General features: G+C 42.0%; 1 protein-coding gene across 3 annotated transcripts in view; it reads left to right on the forward strand.

The window, feature by feature from the left end:
- The window catches only part of SLC44A3 (solute carrier family 44 member 3), a 104,023-nt gene that overhangs the window by 73,586 nt on the left and 5,884 nt on the right, over positions 1 to 24,553 (forward strand). For all 3 annotated transcript variants that reach the window (XM_030325716.2, XM_030325715.2, XM_030325720.1), the window contains 3 exons: positions 19,858 to 19,995; positions 22,283 to 22,519; positions 23,910 to 24,078. In XM_030325716.2, coding sequence (XP_030181576.1) covers positions 19,858 to 19,995; positions 22,283 to 22,519; positions 23,910 to 24,011 — 477 coding nt within the window. In that variant the 3' untranslated portion in view covers positions 24,012 to 24,078. The remainder of the gene's footprint in view (positions 1 to 19,857; positions 19,996 to 22,282; positions 22,520 to 23,909; positions 24,079 to 24,553) is intronic.

Raw genomic sequence — 24,553 nt, forward strand, 5'->3', positions numbered from 1 at the left:
ATATGATAGCATGGTGTCTGGCTCAGTACATGCTCCATAAGTGTTAGTTTCTTTTGTGAGGGGAAGGGGGAGATTTGCTTACTTTCGTTGACTTATTCACGCATCAAATACTGGGAGTCTTCCATGTGCCAAATTGGGTAGAACAATGCCTATCTCCCAGGATTACATATAAATAAATAATGTTTGCAACACTCTTAGTTTTGTGCTTGACGTGTAGAGGCAGGTATTGACTACATGGAAGTCACTATCATGATTATCAGCCCACTAAGTGAAGAGCTCTGCTTCTGTCCTGTGCATTTAGAGTGGAGCTACTGGGGTTATTCATGAAGCCTGCTCAGAAGTGTATCAGCATCCATAGAGAATTCCTCAAAATACACCTTTCTCTTCCCCACCCACCCTCAGCCATAACCACTGCACTAATGACTTGCTGGAGGCAGTCGAAATAGGAGTGGTGCTGCCAGTCCCCGCGGTCCAGAATAATGCCCAGGTTTCCCTCTCACGAAGGGTGACGGTGACGGAAATCAACATTCACATCCAAACCCGTGATCAGACCACCAGAAAGGACTGTAGCCTGAAGTTAAGGACACATGCCCTGCACGGCAATGCATTTGGCCTCTCTTTTCCTTACCTAGAACTCATTTTCTGGCGCTTCACACCCATTTTCAGCAGTCCAGGGCCACTGTGTCACTTCCTACCAAGGGCAGCTGGGACTTTTTCCAACAACACTGGTTCAAAGGGCATCGGACCCAAGGAATTACCATGTGCTTCACTGTAAGTCTCTTTTCACAAGTCAGAGCAACCATGAAGCAACCCCTTAATGTCCTTCATACCTTCTCATCATGGCATGCTCTAACCACACTCAGGAAATATGCTGAGGGAGATGGCCTGTGTTTTTAACTTTGGTTTGTGAAAATTACCTTTGAAGTTAGCAAAATGCAGTTTCCTCATAAGTAAGCAGGTGACACATGAAAATACTGCTCTGAACAGCACCTGATATGGGGCTGTGGCAGCTGCAGACAGACTATGTTCTTCTCATCCACAAGCTTGTGTCTGTTGCGGGTGCCACGCTTGCTGGGCCACCAAGGCTGGGCCTGCCGTCATCTGTGATTCAGGGCCAGGAGTGGGGCTGAGTTGGGGAAGGCGGTTCAGAATGGAAGATGGAACTTAGTTCTCAGCATTACCCTAAGTGCTTAAGAAATGTAAACGTTATTTAACCCATCCTGTAGGTGATGGGGATTAAGGAGCACATTTGTTGTGATGAGCACCGGCTGTTCTAAGGAAGTGTAGAATCACTATATTGTACACCTGAAACTAATATTACATTGTATATTAACTGGGATTTAAATAAAATTTTTTAAAAATGTAAGATGATAGATTAAGTTTCAACATTTCCCAAATTCATTTAGCATGGGAAATGAAATTAATCCATGAAGTAGCTCCTACCCCAAATCTAATCCTCCCCATGATGGAAAGCAGGTTTCTTCATGTCATTTCTCTCTATCTGAGACTGCTTCTGGAACAGCTATTGTCAAAAGGCTCAGACCGCCCACCTCAGAACTTGTGCCTTCCCCTCCATACCCTTCTAAGCAAGACCGTGACTGTGAGGACATTCCTCTCCTGTCATCCCCCAGTCTTCTTTGTCCTAGACATTGAGACTAGTTTGGGAGGAAGGAGTGATTGGTGGCCAGGGACTAAAGGATGTATTTGTAGACAACAACCTGAAAGATGCGCATCATAGTGGTTGAGGAAATAAAGGCCCCTTCGATGCCCCAGTCACTGATTCATGTTCTGCTGCAGGCTGGAATCTGACAGTGCTTTGGGCCCCCCGACTTCCGTGTGTCATCCTTGCCTGACTTCATATGGGTGTGAATCTCAATCACAAAGTCAGGTGTGTAGAAAATACTGTATCGTGTCTCTTAACCTAATTTCTGACTTGAGCTCCATTACACTGGACTGGAAGTAAATTTCAGCTGTTACTCTTGGGCTATCCCCCCATGGGTTTTTAGGAGATTTCAGGTGTCCCCAAGTATTAGTACACATGGGTTGCCCTTAGACATCCACCTTTCCTCTTCATGACATCCCATCTTCAGGCTTTGTTTTTGGGAGCAGGAATCTTTTGCAAGTCCCCTCATGATCCTGTCTACCTGGATGCGTAGTGGTCAGATAACCAACCTTCCTGCTTTGTGTGAGACGGTTCAGGTTTTAGCCCTGAAAGCCTGTGTCTCTGGAAGCCCTTCGCTCCTGGCAAACCCAGACCCTAGGAGTAAGCACTTCCCGTTAGAGTCTTGCCTCTTCTCCATGCTCTGCTGAGAAAAAGGAGACCTAGTGTCCCGGGTCAGGACCCACAGATCTCTTTTCCCTCTTTCCTTCAGCCCAGGGGAGTCTCATCTTCTAATCTAGGGGTGGAAGAAGACCTACACGCTCACCTATGGCTCCGAGATGTTTAGTTCATATCGAGAATCCCCTTCCTTCACCTTCTCCACTGTAGGTAAGAGCTAAAGAGCTTAAAATTTTGGAAAGCAAAAGCTAGTAAGAGTTGCCAACTGGGTGTCCTCATGCCCCAGCCCTCAATTGCCCCCTAATCTCATGTAAGGGAATGAGTGCACAGCCTGAGTCCTCCTGGAGTGGGGGACGTGGAGAAGAGGAAAAGGAGAAAGTACACAGGGAAAAGAAACAGGCCAAGAGAGCAGAGGAAGAGGAAGCTGCCACACCTGTGTTTGTGGTCGCTGGACACTCCTTCCATTTACAGTGTCATTTCTATAGATGGTTGAGGAGCAAGGTCTGAAACTAGAAGGGGAAACAAGGGATCTGGGTTCAGTTTGCTTCCTTATCTAGGTGGGGCTAGACAGTTCCTAAAAGTTTTGGCAGGTGGATCCAGGCTTTGACAGTTCGTCAAGTGGGTTCCTCTTCACCCTCCTTTTGCCTTTTACAGAAAGCCTCAGTTGGCGTCGGGCTGGGGCAGGGCAGCGAGGAGCATTTGCTATACTTGCATTCATCCGGGCAGTGAGACAGCTGAGGCCAAATGCCTTCATCAGGACTCATCTCAGTGGGGGCAGGGAAAGGCACTCGGGGTCTGTCTGCTGTGCCCGTGTCTTGCCTCCATCAAGGTGGCAACAAAGAAGCTTGGTGAGGTCCCAAGAACACGAGGCTGCTGACCTGGCTCAGTGCCCTGCCCCTAGCCCCGACCATGTCTGTGGATGGAAGTTGAATACGAGGGTCTGAACTTTCTCAGTACCAGCCCTGGCTTCATGCCGCCCTCACACAGCTTTTAGCATCTGCTAAGACTAGCAGGGAGGCAATAAAGAAAGCGGAAATTCCGGCTCAAAAGAGCTACCCTTTCTCGTTAGAGCTGCACTAACCAACACCTCAGGCGGACTTCCAGGGAAACTGCTTTCTGAGAAGTGGCCATGGACAGAGGATGCTAATGTGGAAGGGCTGATAGTCTTTCGAAGCTTCAGAAGGAAAAGATCTGTAATTACAGTCAGCGTCTTTAAGCAAATGCATTTTTCTTAAGAGTTTTTGTGCTGCAAGCTGGGCCGAGCTATGGTACAAACCAGTAATCATTCTCTGCAAGCAGTGACCTTTCCATTGAGCACCAGGCTCTCTGTCACCAGGCCTTTCCATGCAGGTCAGTCTTTGCCTTAGCAGCCCCAAGCCCACCAAAAACGTGTTCGTGAAGGGACAGACACTTGACTTAAAATTATCTGCCCAAACCGTGCAATATATGAAAACATGTAAACATTCCCATTTCCGCACTCTGTGTCCTCTTGGCGTTTCCACGGTCCTGCGCTTCAGATCAGAGATGTGTGACATTCTTTTATGGTTCTAGAGAACCAGTCTTCTAAAGTCTATAGATAATAGCCATTTATTGAGTTTTTATGGTATGCCAGGCACCATGGTAGACATTCTACATGCAGTCTGACTTTATCCTCTCGGGGATGCTCCGTATCAGGTGGTGTTACCCTCTTTGTACAAACGAGAAAGCTGAGGCCTACCCAGAGGTTGAAGAGCTTATCTAGGGTGATGGCACTACGATGTGGTGATCCGTAGGACTGCAGTTCTGTACCTTAGTGGTTTCATGGTGCTGCCTGGAGTTGCTTGTCAAGGAGAAGGGTAAAGGGGAGAGGAAACCAGTGGTCTCCACTGAAAGGGACAGCCCATCTATTTAATCTCTATCTAGTAAAGCCTGAAGTCAAAAAAACAGAATAAGCATTTCCCATTTCATGGATCCACAAGTTGCATCTTGCCTTATGGAAGATCAAGCCTCACTTCTGCCTTAGTCATTCCCTCCACTGAATATGCACGGGTCAAAGAAGATAAATGGACAGGAGAGCCCTTTGTGATGGTCAAGGGCATATTGGACCAAGGCAACACTTCCTTCAAAGCTCTGTATCCTGGACACGCCTCATCAATTTTAATGAAATTGTTGTTCTGGTGGGTTTGCTTTGCAGAGTGCCAATGACAGTTCAGGTTCAGCAAGATGCGGGTGACTGATTTGGCTTTTTCTGGATTTGTGGGAAGAAGGGGCATTGCCTGTGAAGACCTAATCCATGTTTGTCACCTATATCTGGTCACTTGACCTGTTGAGATTTCCATTTCCTCATCAGTAAAATAAGAGGATGTTCCTGGGTGATGTCTGGGGTGCCTTTTAATCCTAACATTCTACCGAAAGAACAAAGGTAACAAACATCTGAGTTTGGGTTTTGTGTGAGGAAATATTATTTAGAAAACATTCTTGGGTTGCCAAAAGCAAACCTGTATCATTCAACAAACGTTAGCTTCACAGAGAGAGTTGGGTCTCTGGAAGAGCATCTGAGCAGAAGGAACAGCATTAGAGGGATCGGGAGGGGCCCTGCAGACACTGTAAAGAATAACAATGAAACTCACTAAAATCAGGAGGTGGGACAAAGTGTGCAGGGGACTCTGATCTTCCTTTTTTTTTTTTTTTTTTTTTTTTTTTTTTAGAAATTACTCTCTGGGGAGTCAGAATCTCCTTTAAACCTCTATCTTTATTCTTTTTTTTTTTTTAATTGAAGTCTGGTTGACACATGGTGTTATGTTAGTTTCAAGTGTACCCCACAGTGATTGCACAGCTCTGTGGTATCCTGTGCTCCCACAAGTGCAATTACTATCTGACACCACACACCCTATTACAGTACCATTGACTCTATTCCCTATGCTGTGCCTTTCATCCCCATGACTTAGTCATTCCCTAACTGAAGTCTGTGTCTCCCACTCCCCCTCACCCATTTTGCCCCCCTCCCCCTCCGGCAACCGTCAGTTCTCTGTATTTTCGGTCTGTTTCTGCTCTTTGTTTTGTTTTTTAGATTCCATATATAAGTGAAATCATATGCATTTCTTTGTTTGACTTATTTCACTCAGCATAGTACCCTCTAGGTCCATCCATGTCACAAATGGAAAGGATTGCATTATTTTCTTTTTATAACTGAGTAACATTTCATGATGTATATATGCTACACCTCCTTTACCCATTTATCTGTTGATGAACACTTGGATTGCTTCTGTGTCTTGGCTATTATAAATAATGCTGCAGTAAACATAGGGGCACATCGATCTCTCCAAATTAGTGTTTTCGTCTTCTTTAGGTGAATATGTAATAGTGGAATAACTGGATAATGTGGTATTTCTGTTTTTGATTTTTTGAGAAACCTCCATACTGTTTTCCACAGTGGCTGCACCAATTTATGTTCCTTCCCACCACCAGTACACAAGGGTTCTTTTTTCTTCACATCCTTGCCAATACTTATTTCTTGTCTTTTTGATTCCAGCCATTCTGACAGGGGTGAGGTGATACCTCATTGTGGTTTTGATTTGTATTTCCCTGATGACGAGTGTTGTTGAGCATCTTTTCACGTGTCTGTTGGCCATCTGGATGTCTTTGGAAAAATGTGTATTCAGGTCCTCTGCCCATTTTTTAATTGAGTGATTTGGTTTTTTGTGTGTGTTGACTTAGTATAAGTTCTTTATATATTTTGAATACTAACCCCCTACTAGATATAGCATTTGCAAATATCTTCTCCCATTCAGTAGGTTTCCTTTTGTTGTTGATAGTTTCCTTTGCTGTGCAAAAGCTTTTTATTTTTCGTGTAGTCTCAATAGATTATGTTTGCTTTTTGTTTCCCTTACCTTCAGAGACATGTCTAGAAACATGTTGCCGAGGCTGATGTCAAAGAGATTACTGCCTCTTTCTGCTAGGAGTTTTATGGTTTCAGGTCTCACATTTAGGTCTTTAATCCATTTTGAGTTTAGCTTTGTGTGTAAGAAAATGCTACAGTTTCACTCTTTTGCACAGAACTCTCTAGTTTTCCCAGCACCATTTATTGAAGAGTCTGTCTTTTCCCAGTTAAATATTGTTGCCTCCTTTGTTGTAGATGAATTGACCATATAAGTGTGGGTTATTTCTGGGCTCTCTGTTCTATCCATGTGTCTGTTTTGTGCCAGTACCATACCAATTTTATTATTATAGCTTTGTAGTGTATATTGAAATCTAGAATTGTGATACCTCCAGCTTTGTTCTTTCTCAAGATTGCTTTGGCTATTTGGGGTCTCTTGTGGTTCCACGGACATTTTAGTATTATATGTTCTAGTTCTGTGAAAAATATTATTGGTATTTTAGTAGGGATTGTGTTGAATTTGTAGATCGCTTTGGGCAGTATGGACATTTTAACAATATTGATTCTTCCATTCCATGGTTGTGGTATGTCTTTCCATTTGTTTCTGTGTCTACAGTTTTTTTCATCAGTGTTTTATAATTTTCTAAAATCAGGTCTTTCACTTCCTCACCTAAGTTTATTCTTAGATATTTTATTTATTTTGGTACAAGTGTAAATGGAATTGTTTTCTTAATTTCTCTTTCTGCTACTTTGTAATTAGTATATAGAAATGAAACAGATTTCTATATACTAATTTTGTATCCTGAAACTTTACTGAATTTATTTATTCTACTAGTTTTTTGGTGGAGTCTTAAAGGCTTTCTGTGTACAGTATTATGTCATCTGCAAATAGTGACAGTTTACTTCTTCCTTACTAATTTGGATGCCTTTTCTTTTTCTTGTCTGTTTGCTGTCGCTAGGACTTACTTCCAGTCCTTTGTGGTTTTTTCCCCAGTACTTTATTAAAAGAAGTGGTAAGAGTGGACATCCCTGTCTTGTTCCTGATTTTAGAGGGGAAGCTGTCAGTTTTTCACCATCAAGTATGCTACTAGCTGTGGGTTTTCATATATGGCTTTTATTAGGTTGAGGTATATTCCCTCTAAACCCATTTTCTTGGGGCGCCTGGGTGGCGCAGTCGGTTAAGCGTCCGACTTCAGCCAGGTCACGATCTCGCGGTCCGTGAGTTCGAGCCCCGCGCCAGGCTCTGGGCTGATGGCTCGGAGCCTGGAGCCTGTTTCCGATTCTGTGTCTCCCTCTCTCTCTGCCCCTCCCCCGTTCATGCTCTGTCTCTCTCTGTCCCAAAAATAAATAAACGTTGAAAAAAAAAATTTTTAAACCCATTTTCTTTTTTTTTGTTGTTGTTTTAAATTTTTTTTAATTTTTTAATATGAAATTTATTGTCAAATTGGTTTCCATACAACACCCAGAGCTCATCTCAACAGGTGCCCTCCTCCATGCCCATCACCCACTTTCCCCTCCTTTCCACCCCCCATCAGCCCTCAGTCTATTCTCAGTTTTTAAGAGTCTCTTATGGTCTAAACCCATTTTAGATGAGAGTTTTTATCATGAACAAATGTTGAATTTTGTCGAATACTTTTTCTGCATCTATTGAGATGATCATGTTTTTTTTTTTAATCTTGATGTTGTTAATGTAGTGTATGATATTGATTGATTTGTTGATATTTGAACCATCCTTATAACCCTGGAATAAACCCCACTTGGTTGTGATAAATGATCCTTTTAAGTATTGTTGAATGCAGTTTGCTATTATTTTGTTGATCATTTTTTGTTCAACAGGGATCTTGGCCTGTGGTTTTCTTTTTGTGTGTGGTGTCTTTGTCTGGTTTTGGTATCAGGGTAATGCTGGCCTCATAGGACTTATCTGAGAGCTTTCCTTCCTCTTATTTTTTGGAACACTTTGAGAAGAATTGGTATTAACTCATCTTTAAATGTTTGGTGGAATTCACCTGTGATTCCATCTGGTCCTGGATTTTTGTTTGTTGGTGGTTTTTGATTAGCAATTCAATTGTGTTACTATTAATTGATCTTATCAGATCTTCTGGTTTTTTCCTGATTCACTTTTGGAAGATTGCATGTTTCTAGGAATTTATCCATTTCTTCTAGGTTGTCTAATTTGTTGGTTTGTAATTTTTCATGGTAGTCTCTTAAAACCCTTTGTATTTCTGTAGCGTCAGCTCTTTTATTTCTGATTTTATCTATTTGGGTCATCTTTTTTTCATGATGAGTCTGGCTAAAAGTTTATCAATTTTATCTTTTCAAAGAACCAGCTCTTGGTTTCATTGGTCTTTTCTATTTTTTAAATCTCTATTTTATTTGATATGATGTTTATTATTTCCTTCCTTCTACTAACTTTAGGTTTTGTTCTTTTTCTAGTTCCTTTAGAACTAGAACCTGTAAGGTTTGGTTGGGGTTTTTTTGAGATTTTTCTTGTTTCTTGAGGTTGGCCTATATCACTATGAACTTCCCTGCTAGAACTGTTACTGATGTATCCCAGAGATTTTGGACTGTTGTGTTTTCATTTTTATTTGTCTTTACATATTTTTAATGTTTTGGGGTGGGGTTTTTTGTTTGTTTTGTTTTTTGTTTTTGTTTTGTTTTATTTATTTTTTTTTTTTTGAGAGAAAGAGACAGAACACAAGCTGCGGAGGGGCAGAGAGAGAGGGAGACAGAATCTGAAGCAGGCTCCAGGCTCTGAGGTGTCAGCACAGAAACTGACACAGGGCTCGAACTCCCAAACTACTAGATTATAGCCTGAGCTGAAGTTGGACGCTTCACCAACTGAGCCACCCAGGCACCCCGTCTTAATATATTTTTAAATTTCCTCTTTGACTTCTTCATTGACTCATTGGTTGTTTAGTAGCATGTTGTTTAGTCTCCATGTGTTTGTGTTTTTTCCAGTTTTTTTCTTGTAATTGATTTCTAATTTCATACTGTTGTGGTCCAAAAAGATGCATGATATGATTTCAGTCTTTTTAAATCTGTTGAGATTGGTTTGGTGGCCTAACGTGTGATCTGTCCTGGAGAATGTTCCACATATACTTGAAAAGAATATGTATTCTGTTGGTTTTGGATGGAATGTTCTGTATATATCTCTTAAGTCCATCTGGTTTACTGTGTCAATCACACTGTTTCCTTAATGATTTTCTGCCTGAATATCTATCCACTGATGTAAGTGGGGTGTTAAAGTCACTACTATTATCGTATTACTGTCAGTTTCTCCCTTTATGTCTATTAATATATGCTTTATATGTCTAGGTGCTCCGACATTGAATACATAGATAGTCATGATTGTTAAATCCTCCTGTTGGATTGATCCCTTTATCATCATGTAATGCCCTTTTTCATTTCTTGTTACAGCCGTGTTTTAAAGTCTATTTTGTCTGATACAAGTATTGCTTTCCTCGTTTTTCTTTTTTTTTTTTCCTCTTCCATTTGCATGGCAGATCTTTTCCTATCCTTTCACTTTGAGTCTGTATATGTCTAGGTCTGAACTGAGTCTCTTATAGGCAGTATATAGATAAGTCTTAGTTTTTAATCCATTGTGCACCATTGTGCCACTTTTGATTAGAACAATTAGACCACTTACATTTAAACTTCTTATTGACTTGTTGCCATTTTGTTGTTTTTGTAGTTCTTCTCTGTTTCTTTTTCTCTGACTCTCGTTATGATTGATGACTTTCATTAGTGTTACGTGTGGTTTTCTTTCTCTTTATTTTGTGTGTATCTGTTATAGGGTTTGTAGTTACCATGAAGTTCATATATAATATCCTAAGTATAAAGCAGTCTATACTAAGTTGATGGTCACTTAAGTTCAAACACATTCTAAAAGAACTTTTTTTTTTTTACTCCTCCCCAATATTTTATGTATATGTTGTCCTATTTTACATCTTTTTGTTTTGTGAGTCCTCTTACTAATTTCTTTAGGTATAATTGATTTTACTACTTTTGTCTTATAACTTTCATGTTAGCTTTATAAATGATTGCTCTACTCCATTTACTGTATGTTTGCTTTTTTAAAAAGTGTTCATTTCAAGAGAGAAAAAACTGAGTGGGCGAAGGGCAGAGAGAGAGAGGGAGAGAGAATCCCAAGCAGGCTCCATACTCAGGGTAGAGCCTGACATGGCGCTTGATCTCACAATTGTAAGATCATGGGGGCACCTGGGTGGCTCAGTTGGTTGAGCTTCCGACTTTGGCTCAGGTCATGATCTCACAGCCTGTGAGTTCAAGCCCCGCGTCAGGCTCTGTGCTGACAGCTGAGAGCCTGGAGCCTGTTTCAGATTCTGTGTCTCCCTCTCTCTCTGACCTTCCCCCATTCATGCTTTGTCTCTCTGTGTCTCAAAAATAAATAAACATTAAAAAAAATAAAAAACAAAAAAAACGAAAACCAATTGTAAGATCGTGACCTGAGCTGAAACAAGAGTCAGACACTTAACCGACTGAGCCATCCAGATGCCCCTGTTTGTTTTTACCAGTGAAACTTTTTCCTTTTGTAACTGTCTTACTTCTAGCTATGGCCTTTTGTTCTCCACTTAAAGGAGTTCCTTCAATGTTTCTTGTAAGGCCAGTTGTGTGGTGATTAACTCATTTAACTTTTCTTTGTCTGGAAGACTCTCTATTTCTCCTTCACTTTTGAATGATAACCTTGCTGAGTAGAGTATTCTTGGTTGTAAGTTTTTTTCCTTCCAGCTCTTTGAATATATCATGCCACTCCCTTCTAGCATGCATAGTTTTTGCTAAACATCAATGGATAGTCATGGGTTTCTCTTGTGTATTACTAATTGCTTCTCTATTGCTGTTTTTAAAATTTTCTCTTTATCCTTAACTTTTGACAATTATGTGTCATGGTGTGGATCTCCCTGGGTTCCTCTTGTTTGGAACTCTCTGTGCTTCCTGGATGTTTGTTTTTTACCCCAGGTTAGGGAAGTAGTCAGCCATTATATCTTCAAATAAGTTTTCTGCCCCTTTCTATCTCTTGTCTCCTTCTGGGACCCCTATAATGTTTATTTACTTGAAGTTGTCCAAGAGATCCCTTAGTCTGTCCTCATTTTTAATATTCTTTTTCCTTTTTGCTATTCAGGTTGGACGCCTCCCACTCTAATCTGTCTTCCAGATCACTGACCATTCTTCCATATCTTCTAATCTACTGTTGATACCCTCTAGTGTGTTTTTTACTTCAGTTATCATATTTTTCAACTCTGATTGGTTCTTTTTTATGTTTTCCATCTTTTTGTTGAAGTTTTTACTGAGTTCTTCCACTCTTCTCTCCAGTCTGGTGAGCATCTTTATGACCATTACTTTGAACTCTTTATCAGGTAGATTGATTATCTCCATTTTATTTAGTTCTTTTTCTGAGTTTTTTTTTTTTTTCCTTTCATTTGGAGCATGTTCGTCTGTCTCCTCAGTTTGCTTGACTTTCTATTTGTGTTTCTATGAATTAGACAGAACAGCTACTTCTCCTAAACTTGAAAGAATGGTCTTGTGTATGGTGATCCCCTGGGGTGAAAGACCACCCATCTTTCACCACCAGTGTTGCCTAAACTTAAGATACAGTGTTAAATAAACAAATAAAACCAGTAAGTGATCTTTTAACATTTTTTTTTCTTTTAACATTTTTAATGCTGAATTTAGAAAGATTCTTTTAGAAACCTAAGGATAATTTATGAAGATACATTTGCCTAAAATTCAAATATTCCTTTACTTCCAGTTTAGTTTCATTTTCTTCTGGTGAAGTGAAATTAACATTAGTATTTTTATTTAAAATAACATAGGAAAGGGTGCCTGATTGGCTCAGTCAGTGGAGCATGTGACTCTTGATCTCAGGGTTGTGAGTTTGAACCCCATGTTGAGCATGAAGATTACTTAAAAATAAAATCTTTAGGGGTGCCTGGGTGGCTCAGTCAGTTAAGCATCTGATTTCAGCTCAGGTCATGATCTCACAGTTTCAAACCCTGCATCAGGTTCTGTGCTGACAGAACAGAGCCTGGAGCTTGCTTTGGATTCTTTGTCTCCTTCTTTGTCTGCCCCTCCGCTGCTCGTTTGCTCTCTCTCTCTCTCGCTCTCTTGCTGTCTCTCTGTCTTTCTCGCTCTCTCAAATAAACATTAAAAAAATTAAAATCTTTAAAAATAAATAAACAGAAATAAAATAACACATAGAGGTTCCATTTTATAACATATGTTTGCCCATCCACTCTTCCTTCCTTTTGTCTGGTATTACTTGCAGAGAAATGTTGGGGTATGGTCCACATGATGTTAGCAATGGTTATTTCTGAGGAGTGGGACCAGAGTGATTGCCTTGCTTTCTTTTTAAAAAAAAATTTTAATATTTGTTTATTTTTGAGAGAGAGACACACAGAGTGTGAGCAGGGAAGGGGCAGAGAGAGAGGGAGACACAGAATCTGAAGCAGGCTCCAGGCTCTGAGCTGTCAGCACAGAGCCTGACATGGGACTCGAACCCACAAACCATGCAATCGTGACCTGAGCTGAAGTCAGACACTTAACCGACTGAGCCACCCAGGCGCCCCTCCTTGCTTTGTCTCTCTGTTGCTTAATTTTTTAATAACGGGCCTAGAATAATAAAGCCATTATTCTAAAAATGAGCAAAGAGCAAATAAATTTAAAAAGAACAAACCAGACAGCACTGCCATGGCTCTACAGGCAGCACAGCTCTCAGCATAGGTACGGTCCTTTTTCCATCCACCTCCCACCTGGCCCCCACCCTGGAGGAGACTGGCAGATTTCCCCTGCTCACCATCTCATTGGGCTTTTGCAGCTAGTGACTACTGAACTCCTGAATGGCTCTGAAGGGTGGCTGCAAGGCCCTGGAAGGCCCAGAGGCTATTTGTGTGTACACCCCACTGGGCATGCGTTCCTGCCAAAAACAGAGCTCAAGATGAAACCGGCTTGGGATGCTTCCTGCAAGTTTTACTGTAATCCCAAGGAAGGATGCTTGGATGTATGGGGATGTATCTGGGCTCAGGTTTCACTGTATTTCTTTTAGTTTTGAGCGAAGTGTGAATACCAGGGTTATTTATTCACCATCCAGTCTCTCAAGTTTGTCTTAGGAGTTCTTGTTGAATTTTGAGTTGATAAATATCAGAACTTTATGAGGAAGCCATGCCAGAAATAAATCTGGCTATTCATGGCATGTTGTTTGCCACATGCCTTCCTGCCTATGCGGAGGGAAACTCTGTTTACCTTTTTGAAGAGTCAGTAGAACCTCAGGTTCACATCTTCTCCAGTAAAAGAAGGAACCACTTCAGTTTAGTGGGGGGACAAACGGCTGCCCTTAGCTGAGGAAGGACACAGGGCCGAACTGTGCTGGCTTCAGTTTTGACTTAAGGAGCAAAAATGTTCCTTCTGCCAAAGGTGCGATTAACGTTCTTGGACAACTCTCAGAGTAAATTACGGAGGTAACCCAGCTTTTCTGTCACCTAAAAGTATACTTCAGTCTCTTTCATTTTTCTTCAGTGATTAGCATTTTCTGTAAAAGGGGGATAATAATACCCGTGGTGATGACCTCATTGAATGGTCATAAACCGATGAGATTACATAACATGATAATAGGAGGGTGACTCGTCCACTACAAAGTAGAGGGCAAACATAAAGCATTTTTAACACAGAACTTAAGAGCAGGCAGACCCCTTTTACAAGCTGTGGAACAGGGCAACTGAGAAGTGACATTACTTGGTGGCGGCCACGCGGCCAGTCTTTGGAGGCAATGTGATTGGAACCCAGCCTCTTTCCACTGAGCCTTCCTGCCCCATCCTTACCCCGTCTTCACGATACATCTCATGAGAGCACCACTTTGTTATTTGGAGACTTCTGGAAGGAAAAGCACAAAGAACAGCTCACAGTAAATGTTTTCCTGAATGAGTCAGAGATCTACTACGTGGGAGTGATGCAACATGGGTTGCATGTGCAAGCCCCAGGGGCGTGCTACCTCACCTCTCTGTGCTGTAGTTTCCTCAACAACCTTATCATCCAGCTGGGGTTTGCAGACAAGTAAATGAGGTAATGCATTCAGGGGAATATAGAATAAGAACAGGGGTTGGCACATTGTGTGTACTCCATGAATACTTGCCATTATTACTATTTATTATTATTATTATTAATTTGCACACAGAAGTTTCACTTGTGTGAAACTTTGCCTGCTGACAGCAAAAGAAAGAAAAAGACTGCAGAAACGAATTAGGAAACTGCCATCAGGACTATGGCAAACCATTTGGGATATATTGCTAAGGTGCGTCTTGATGTGGGGTGCAGGGGAGCCGAGAACCTTGGGAAGAATCCTACAAGTATTACGATTCTTAATAATCTTGTTTCCTTCCCAGAGAAGGGCTCCTTTTCACTGGGCCTGGCCCCTGGCTTGTGACTGCTAATGGTACCAGCGTGCTCAGTGGATGGATGATTGCACCGTATTTATGCATAATTTAAGCAGAGCCCAGTAGACACTGTGGAGGTGCTTAGGGCTCCCCAAAGGCTTAGGTGAGAGGAGGTACGGGGCTTGGTAGCTAAATAGGAGACAGTGATGAGGGGAGAGCTGCCCTGGGAGAGCTTCCAGAAGCACAGGCTGAAAATGACAGGACTCCTGAAACTTTCTGTCTCTCCCCTTGCTCCACAGGATGGCATTTCAGCCTCACTGAGGTCCAGCTCAGGACTCCTCCAGACCCATTTCCCACCACAATCTCTTCTGGGCACTTCGGTCTCATTCACTGCCTCCTGCTGCTGCCTCAGCCCCTGCCTATCCCAGTTTTCTGCAGGGAACAGTCAACTTCACCAGCTATGCGCCACTTCTGTGAGCTCTTCCTCGCTGCTCCCCTCCCGCCTGCTCCTTCCTCCCCGCCACCCCCAGCCTGTGCTTCTCCTCCATGTTACTTTCACATTCATTCCTGAGTTAGAATTCATTGTTCACCAGTCCTCACTGCCATGCAGGACCTTCCTTGTCTGTGTCCTTCCCCACACCCTCCCCACCTGCTTGTGACAGTCCTTGAAAGCTGGAAAGCTAATCAAACCACATCTAGAGGGGTCTCTAATCCCAGGCAAGGGAGTGAGAAATGGAGATGTAATATTGAGGCGCTCCCATCGTCGAGTTGGAAATCTTTCTTTTCCGTTTGATTTCAAGACGCAGAAGTATCCACTTGTTTGGTGGCACTAAAGAAACGTGCACACTTAATGTTGTCTGGTAACAAATTAGGAGCCTGAAACCACTACCTCTTGTCTTGCTTAAAGATTAGCCTTCAGGATCTCCTGATTAACATCACAACCAACAAAACATGTTAACCCAGTCCTTATTATATCCAGTCCTTTCCACACATTGTTAGGGTCTGCAAATTGGCTTAGCTCGTTCACCCCAAGTTCCGTCAGCCCAGGCAAATACAAATGCTCTGAGCGAGGACTCACCAGCTCGAACATTTAGGTCAGTCCATCTTCCAGCTGCCTGACAAGGAAGCAGCATCTACTGAGAGTAAATATAAATTAGCTAATGCTGAAACTGCAGGAATTTTCAGTCCATATCCTGTGTCTCGAGTGATGCTTCCCTCCTCTAGCTATTCATTCAGACATTAATTCTAGGTCTCTCTGTTGCACTCAGGGTTGAACCTTGTGGTAAAATACTAGTGGTGTAGCAACTGCAGGAAGGCATATCTAATTTCCCCGTCAGAGTGGTTTTAATGCTCTCTTTCAGTGGGCATGAAACATGAAAGAAAAGATCAACGGTTATAGGCCCCCAAAAATCTGCAGAGTCAACACATGTGCGAGAAATTACCATTTTAACCTTGAATCATTTTAGCCAAGAAGCAGAATCTATTTTTACTGCTTATGACCAGTCGTGCTGAACTGACCATGGGATGTTGATCTGAAAGGAAAGGAAGGCCTCGTGAAAACTGTAGTCCCCGCTGTAAATTGGGAAGTACACGGAGAACCCCAGTTTAGAGGCCGGAAGTGGTGGGCTGGTGAGCTGGGGATAGAGCCTCACGGCAAAGAAAGACCCGGCTGGGCCCTGGAATGTGGTCTGGGAAGCCAGGCCTGCCCTTCCTGGATCTCTGAGAGTGTGAGGGATCAAAGCCCAGGGATAAAGAAACCCTGGGCCCTTTCCACACCTCCTCAGGGCTGAAAGAGAGGCCTGTGTTTCCCAGTTGTAAATGAGGTCATCCTTGGCGAGGTCTGGATGATAATAGCTCCCCTTTACTATGAGCTTTCTGTGCGCGCTAGGCGCTTTGCTGACTGCTTTATAGGGAATATGTTCTTTAATCCTCCCGATGCCCCCTTGCAGTAGGTGCTATAACTCACTTATAGATGAGGAAATGGAAGTCGGAGAGAGGTTAAATCACTTGCCCAAGACTTCTGGGTGGCAGAACTGGGATTTGAACCCAGAGACTGCCTGGCTTACCTTAACCACCATGCTTTTAAATAGCACTTTGTCCTAATGAAAACTGTGTAATGTCCGGAAAGTTAGAATTAAAAAAAAAAAACAAAACATTTACCAGGGGATCTGGAGAAATGCCCTTGATCTTGGTTTCTGGTCTGTAAAAGAATTATGTTATTCTTTATCCACCTACCATACAAAAGTATTTTCAGGATAATGAGTTGGTCATCAGGGCTCATAGAATCTTAGATGACTGAAGATGCTAAGCAAAGAGCAAATGAGTTTCCACCTCCCTACTCAAGACGTAAGTCCCCAAACTGGGGCTGGCTTTAGTTCAGTTTAGTTTTTTTTTTTTTTTAATATTTACTTATTTTGAGAGAGAGAGGGCATGCCTGTGCATGCATGTGTGCAAGGGCACAAGCAGGGGCATAAGTGGGGGAAGGGACAGAAAGAAAGGAGGAGAGAGAATCCCAAGCAGGCTCCACACTGTCAGCACAGAGCCTAGCATGGGGCTTGATGCCATAAACCATGAGATCATGACCTGAGCCGAAATCAGGAGTCAGACACAACCAACTGAGCCACCCAGGTGCCCCTGGGGCAGCTTTCTGCAACAACTAGTTTGGGATTTTAAAAGCAAATTTTATGTTCCATCCAAGTCAGAAACCAAAAGTTCTTTGTGGAACACCATTAAGGCATTTCTACAGGGAAGTCATCTGACATCTGACTGAGAATATCCCCTCTGAGGCAAGCAGGGTACCCTTTGGGAGGAGGTGGGTACCCAGCCTTTTGTCTTTGAAAACCAGACTTTGATCTCTAGTTGGCCTTGGTCAAGAGGGAGTTTGGTAAATTCTACCCCTTTATTCTCCGTGTCCTCTCTCACTTACTCTGATTAAGAGCTGTATCACTGGGAGATGGGTTATTGCAATAGACTCCAAATTGGTTTCCCTACAGTGTTTTTGAATGGGCATAGGAAAAGATTAATTTGTATATCAAGAGATAAAAAAAAAAAAAACTTGCATCTTTTTCCTAAGCCGAAAGAAATGACAAAACCCCAACAGGTAGTATTACGGTATATTTTTCCAGGGAAGTTACAAATTCTGAGTTGTAAACTGCAGTGCAAATAGCATTTTTAAAGGTTTCAAGGGAAATATAAGAAATAGATGGTTTTGAAATTTTCATATGGTCATAAGAAGAAGGTATTTTGGAAAAAGACCCAGGAAATCTTTCCTTGTGAACATAAACACCACAAACACATACACTTGTCCTTTTTGATTTAGTTATCTCGTTTTTGAAATTTATCCTTAAGAAATTATCCAAAATCCATTGGGCGCCTGGGTGGTTCAGTTGGTTAAGCATCCCATTCAGTTGGTTGAGCTCGGGTCATGATCTCACAGTTTGTGAGTTCGAGCCCTGTGTTGGGCTCTATGCTGAGAGCTCAGAGCCTGGAGCCTGCTTCAGGTCTGTGTCTCCCTCTCCCTCTGCCCCTCCCCTGCTCACGCTGTCTCTCTCTCTCTCTCTCTCTCTCTCTCTGTCTCTTTCTCAAAAATACATAAACATTAAAAAAAATGATCCAAAATCCAGAAATTAAGATGTCCATTGCATAGTTTTTATAATAGCAAAATATTTAAAATAGTCTATATATGCCCTGTCTACACACACACACGCACACACACACCTGACAGAATGTGTATTTATTAAAAATTAAAATTATAAAAGCCATGGAGCAACAAGAAAATGCTCATGATATAAAGGAAGAAGATACGTAAAGTGATACTGTGCCACGAAAATTATATATTTTTTCATTTCTAGGATTTCTATTTGATTTGCTTTTGACTCTGTCTCTTCACTTTTCATACCAAGCTCTTCCTTCCTTATGGTCACTATTCTTTCCATTGTCTTAGCACCTTTATTTATTTTTTATTTTTTTTTAAGATTTTATTTTTGGGACGCCTGGGTGGCTTGGTCACTTAAGCGTCCACCTTCGGCTCACGGCCCGTGAGTTCGAGCCCCGCGTCGGGCTCTGTGCTGACCGCTCAGAGCCTGCAGCCTGTTTCAGATTCTGTGTCTCCCTCTCTCTGACCCTCCCCTGCTCATGCTCTGTCTCTCTCTGTCTCAAAAATAAATAAACGTTAAAAAAAAAAATTAAAAAAAAAAAGATTTTATTTTTAAAGTAGCCCTCTGGGTGGCTCAGTCAGTTAAGCATCTGACTGCGGCTCAAGTCATGATCTCACGGTTCGTGGGTTTGAGCCCCGCATCGGGCTCTGTGCTAACGGTTCAGAGCATGGAGCCTGCTTCTGATTCTGTGTCTCCCTCTCACTCCGCCCCTCCCCTGCTCACACTCTGTGTCTTTCTCTCTCTCTCTGTCAAAAAATAAACATAAAAAAAGGAAAAAAATATTTTGTTTTTAAAGTAATCTCTACACCAAACGTGGGGCCCAAATTTACAACTTCGAGATCAAGAATTGCATGCTCTCATGCTCTACCAACTGAGCCAGCCAGGTGCCCCCCAACCCCATTGTCTTAGCATCTTAAACGCACTTTCTTGAATATTTCAGATTTTTTTTTCAGGGTACTGATTCTCTTGTTTGTTGTGGTGTTCTTTTCCTTGGGCCTGGGCCATCTGAAATTTTCCTATGAGCATTACTTCACTGTCTTCAAGGGTGGTTGTCTGTGGGACTCCATCATTCCCTGGCCTACGAGGATGTGGTTTTGCTTGGCCCCTGCCTAGACTCTAGTAATTTCAATGGCCCCAGGCAGATAGTGTATTTCTGTACCACTTTCCTGGGATAGTTGGTTGAGTCTGAATTTATGCTGAGAGTTCAGTTCCCTAACAAGGGCCTGAATATTGTCTTTTACCCCTAAGGGATTAAGTTTCCAGCCCCAACCTCTAAAGCCTTTACTGATTTCCTGCCCGTTGAGCCTGTGGGTTCATGTCTCATTAATTGCTAGGGTCTGCTTTGTTTCTAGCACCTAAACTTCCTTCTCTGCCCTCAAACTCTGCCGTTCATTAAAAAAGTTTCTGCTTTACCTATCATTTCCAGGCTTGTAGAGCGATGTCCCATCCACACCGTATTGACCAGAAATACTTATTTTTCCATTTACTGCAACTATGTGAAAACATATGTGAATATAACCAGAGACCAGAAGGTGACTTTGAAACTGACATGATTTATTATGGGTAGAGATGGTGGGTTTATAGCAACCATTTTTCTCTATTTTGCAACTATTCTGTATTGTCATGATATTGTCTCTAAAACAATATAAGAAGCATCATCTTTTTCACCATTGTCTTTTGTTTCAGAATGCATATGCTGCAACTGCCATTAATGGGACAGATTTTTGTACATCAGCAAAAGATGCGCTCAAACTCTTATCCAAGAATTCAAGTCATTTCACATCTGTTAACTGCTTTGGAGACTTCATAATTTTTCTAGGAAAGGTGAGATGTCCTCACTAAAATAATAAATAGAGAAACTTGGGATCCAGACGTTAAGCCACAGAGCTAGACTTGAAAGAGAACGAACGTTTCTTGAGTGCTTGCTCTATAGTGGATGCTGTGCCTTATTCTCTCATTTAATCCTTAGTCCTCTGAGGTAACTTATTTTGCAGATGGGAAAACTAAGGCTTAATAACTTGTCCAGGATCGCACAATGGGTAGAGTCAGGATTTGCATCCTAACCCTTCTCTCTCGGCAATGCTCAGTTCTCTAGACCATTCTGGCTCCTACTTTTTCATAGCTAAAATGAAAATGCTACTAGCCTCATTAAATGGATATATTTTGGGGGGCTTCTGTCATAAAACATATGGAAATAGTACTGAAACCTAATGAAATGTCTGGATTATTTAAAGGCATTAAGTCCATAAATACAAAGGCAGGTTGTTAACGTCCCAAGTGGAGCCAGAGGTACATTTCCACTGTCATCTGAATAGCATTTTTCAAGGAATTGTGTGTAGTCTTATGTGCAGTGCAGTGAACGAGCATCTTAGAGCTCAATCTCATGTGTAAAGGACAAGGCCTGAACTTGGGGTCTTTAACAACTCCAGACCTCAGGCTGGACCAAAGATAACACGTGTCCTTTCTAGGTTAACTAAAATATGGATGCAACTGGTATGATAGCCTCTAACTGACCACACTTCAAGCTGAAGGTTCTTTACACTGGACCACATGGTGTGTCCCTTTGCTTGTGATTGTCACCCACGGGGCCTAATTCTGCACACCTGTTTGCCTGATCCCACTTCCACTTGATTGCCTGCCCTTCGAATCCCTGACCCCAGACCTCCTGACCTTCCTGCCACGTCTGTGCTATTCCAAGCTAGACATCCTGGCTCCTTCCAACCATTCCTTCTCAAGGACGTGAATGCTGAGGCCTTCAGTGGTGCCCCAAAGTGAACAAGATCTTGGTCTCCAGTTGTGGCCCGGCCACAGCCAAATGTGAGGACTCCTGGCTCATTTAGCATTTTGTGCCTCCGTGGTGTTTGGTAAATGTCTCTGGTGTATTAAGTAACAAGTTATAACATGCACGGATTTCACAGGTGTGTGTGTTAGTTGCACATATATTTTAAGGCTCAGATGGGCCCCAGAGATTTTTCATGCAACGGTAGCTCAAACTGATTATGCCTTTCAAGACAGCCTAAATAATCTAAGTTGCAGTTGTTTTTAAATGGATACTATTGCCTATGTTAGTTTGGTAAGATGTTCTCTAATAACTGCTTCCAAAAATTTTAGAATGAGGTTTCATCTTTTAACAGAATTATCTTTTAATTTAGGTAATAATTCATTTTCCTTTATTTCCCATAAGGAACATGTAATTGCTAATAAGCTTCTAGTGAGCATGTAACAACCAGTGATTCTTTGTTTTTGAATGAAGTCCCATTCAGACATTCATGTCTGTCTTTGTGGGTATCCGAGGGCAACGGGGATTCCAGATGGACTCCATACTCCATTTTATTTGTTTAAGAATTAGGTATAAAAATTTTTTTTAAAAATATAAAAAGGAACATCATGGTCTGTAATCGTGTTGCTGGAAATATAATTACATATGGCAAAAGCCTGAATTAATCCTATTATCTCCCCACACCAGCACTGGACAGCCCTTCCAGTAATCCCTAGGGTAAAAACAATCACATATTAAATTACAGTATATCCACCCAGTGGATTGTTGCACTGTTACTTAAAAATGGCACTTATTAAAAAGTATTAAATGAAGGCACGCCCGGGTGGCTTAGTTGGTTGAGCGTCCAATTCTTGATTTTGGTTCAGGTCATAATCTCATAGTTCGTGAGATTGAGCCCTGCGTCAGGATTCTCTCTCCCTCTATCTCTATGCCTCTGACCAGCCTGTGTGCACACACACGCACGCACGCTCTCAAAATCAATCAACAACAACAACAAAAGTATTAAATGAAGATGCTTATGGGAGTGGCACGTGAAAAAACTAAAAATTTTCAGCTATCATTACATCTATATAAATACAAAAGCTAGGCACAGATAAAAAATGTAAATACATCTACTCTCTTATCCTTACTCTGAATTAACTGGGTCGTCTTGTGGTATCATAGCTCCTTTTTTTCTTAATTTCATTGGACCACATTTTCTGACAAGCCTTCTTTACAACAGGGCACCCACATATGTATGTATATGAAACTACTACTTGTAAATGACAGAAAGCATTTCTCAAATACTCTGGCCAATTTATAAAGGTTCTCAGCGAAGTCTTGTTTTGCCAGGTGTTGGTGATGTGTCTCACTGTTTTTGGAGGACTGATGGCATTTAACTACAACCGTGCCCTCCAGGTGTGGGCAGTCCCTCTGCTGCTGGTTGCTTTTTTTGCCTACTTTGTAGCCCATAGTTTCTTATCTGTGTTTGAAACTGTGCTGGATGCACTCTTCCTGTGTTTTGCTGCTGATCTGGAAACAAATGATGGATCGTCGGAAAAGCCCTACTTTATGGACCAAGAGTTTTTGGTAAGCAGACATCTCACTTCCTGCTGCAGTCTCTATCCTCAAAATCTCAAAAAGTGTTGAAGACTCACACATAAAGGAGGCTTGTACCTAGCCTCGTTTGTTCTTCCAGAGGGCTCTGTGTGCTTCTGCCACTGGCCTGAAGGTCTAGAGTGAGATTTGGGTTCTGTTTTCTGAGGCTGAACCCACTTCCCTTATTGGAAACTCTCCCTGGAGAGAAGTGAAGCTGAACAATTAATACGGACCAGATGACCTTGGGCAGGTGTTCTGGACAGAGCAGTCCAAGTCCCTTTGGTGCTGTTGGCCAGGTCCGGCTTTTTGGGTGGTCTGGACGTTTAACGGTTGATCTTTCTCTAAAGCATTTTTGCCTCCTCAAGCATCACAACAGACCCTTTGTGTTTTAGCACACATCACCATCTGTGCCAGTATTGACAGATCTGAGGTTCTCAGGCCTTTTATTAACTGAGGCCCCACCGATGCAGGAAAAGCCACACCCTGTCAAGTCCCTTACAGCTTCTATCTGGAAATAGCAGGCAGCTGTTTCCAACACAGTCGTTGCTTATTTGTCTTATCAGGAGTAGACAGGGATATTTTAACAACTGAATGAAGTCTCTTGGTTGTCTGGGTCAAGTGAGTTTTAGTACTTTTATTCTGTTGTCATAAAACTTAGGTGTTAAAGCCCATTTGCTCTTTTTAAGATTTTATTTATTTTTAAATTATTTAGTGTTTATTTTTTGGGAGAGAGAGTGCACGTAGGGGAGAGGCAGAGAGAGAGACACAGAATCTGAAGCAGGCTCCAGGCTCTGAGCTGTCAGCACAGAGCCCGACGCGGGGCTCGAACTCACAAACCGTGAGATCATGACCTGGGCTGAAGTGGGACGCTTAACCAACGGAGCCACCCAGCTGCCCCGTTAAGATTTTATTTTTAAGTACACTCTGTACCCAACATGGGCTCGAACCCACAACCCTGAGATCAAGAGTCTCATACTCCACCGACTGAGCCAGCCAGGCGCCCCTAGCCCCTTTGCTTTTAAACAGCATTCAGAGCACTCCTTGGCTCAGCCAGGCAGTGAGGTTTAACAAGCACATCTATGGTTTTACAATCAAATAGATTCTCCACCTCCTCCAGAGAAAACCTAAAAATACAATAGCACTTTATTTGTATCTAGCCTAAAGAAATTCTTCCCGATGATGGTAGGAAGCTAACCGAGGCTTCTTTCTCTGATTTATACTTTTCTGATTACAAATCCACTTGGGAATCTACCCCCTAAAAAACTTGAATTCAACAGGGAAAACTTTAAGGATTAAATTCCCCTAAATGATATGGTCAAATAAATAGTTGCGGTTGGTGCAGATAGCTAACACTGGTCTAACTCATTCTTTTATTTTTCAGAGTTTTGTAAAAAGGATCAACAAGTTAAAAGACACGAGGGCACAGGGGGAGGAGAACTCACTAAGGAACGAGGAGGGAACAGAACTCCAGCCCGTTGTGTGATAGGTGCCCATTAGAGTGTTGCCCCTGGAAAGTGTCCTTCTTCTAAGAGCCATTCACAGAATAAATGGTAAGGCCGATAGACCCTATTCTTCACTGTCTTTGTCCTTATTGTTTGGCCATTATAATACCAGAACCATGAAAGTATATCCTATTCCAGATTCAGTAGTTCCTTATCGATGTATATCCACCTTGGGGTATGAATATAAAATACTCCCACCCCGTCCCCACCAATGTTCCTGAAGATGATTTGAAGATTATTCCAAGTTGGATTTAAGGTGCTTTTGAGGCACGTGAGTCTCGACGGAGTAAGCGAGGGCCAAATAAGGGTCAAATACTAGTTTGAATCTTGGCTGTCATTTTCTGTGTACGATGGGCAGGTCCCTACAGTTTCCCAAGCCTCAGTCTCTAGCATAGAGTGCATTGTTGTGTGGATTAAGTAAAGAAATGATAAAGTATCTTATAAGACCTGGGAAAGAGGACTTTTTAAACAAAATCTGCCTTCACCTATCTGGTAGCTAGCCAGAAAATAATCAGCCTGTGGC

This window comes from Lynx canadensis, chromosome C1 (genome assembly GCF_007474595.2).
Source record: "Lynx canadensis isolate LIC74 chromosome C1, mLynCan4.pri.v2, whole genome shotgun sequence".
Taxonomy (NCBI): domain Eukaryota; kingdom Metazoa; phylum Chordata; class Mammalia; order Carnivora; family Felidae; genus Lynx; species Lynx canadensis.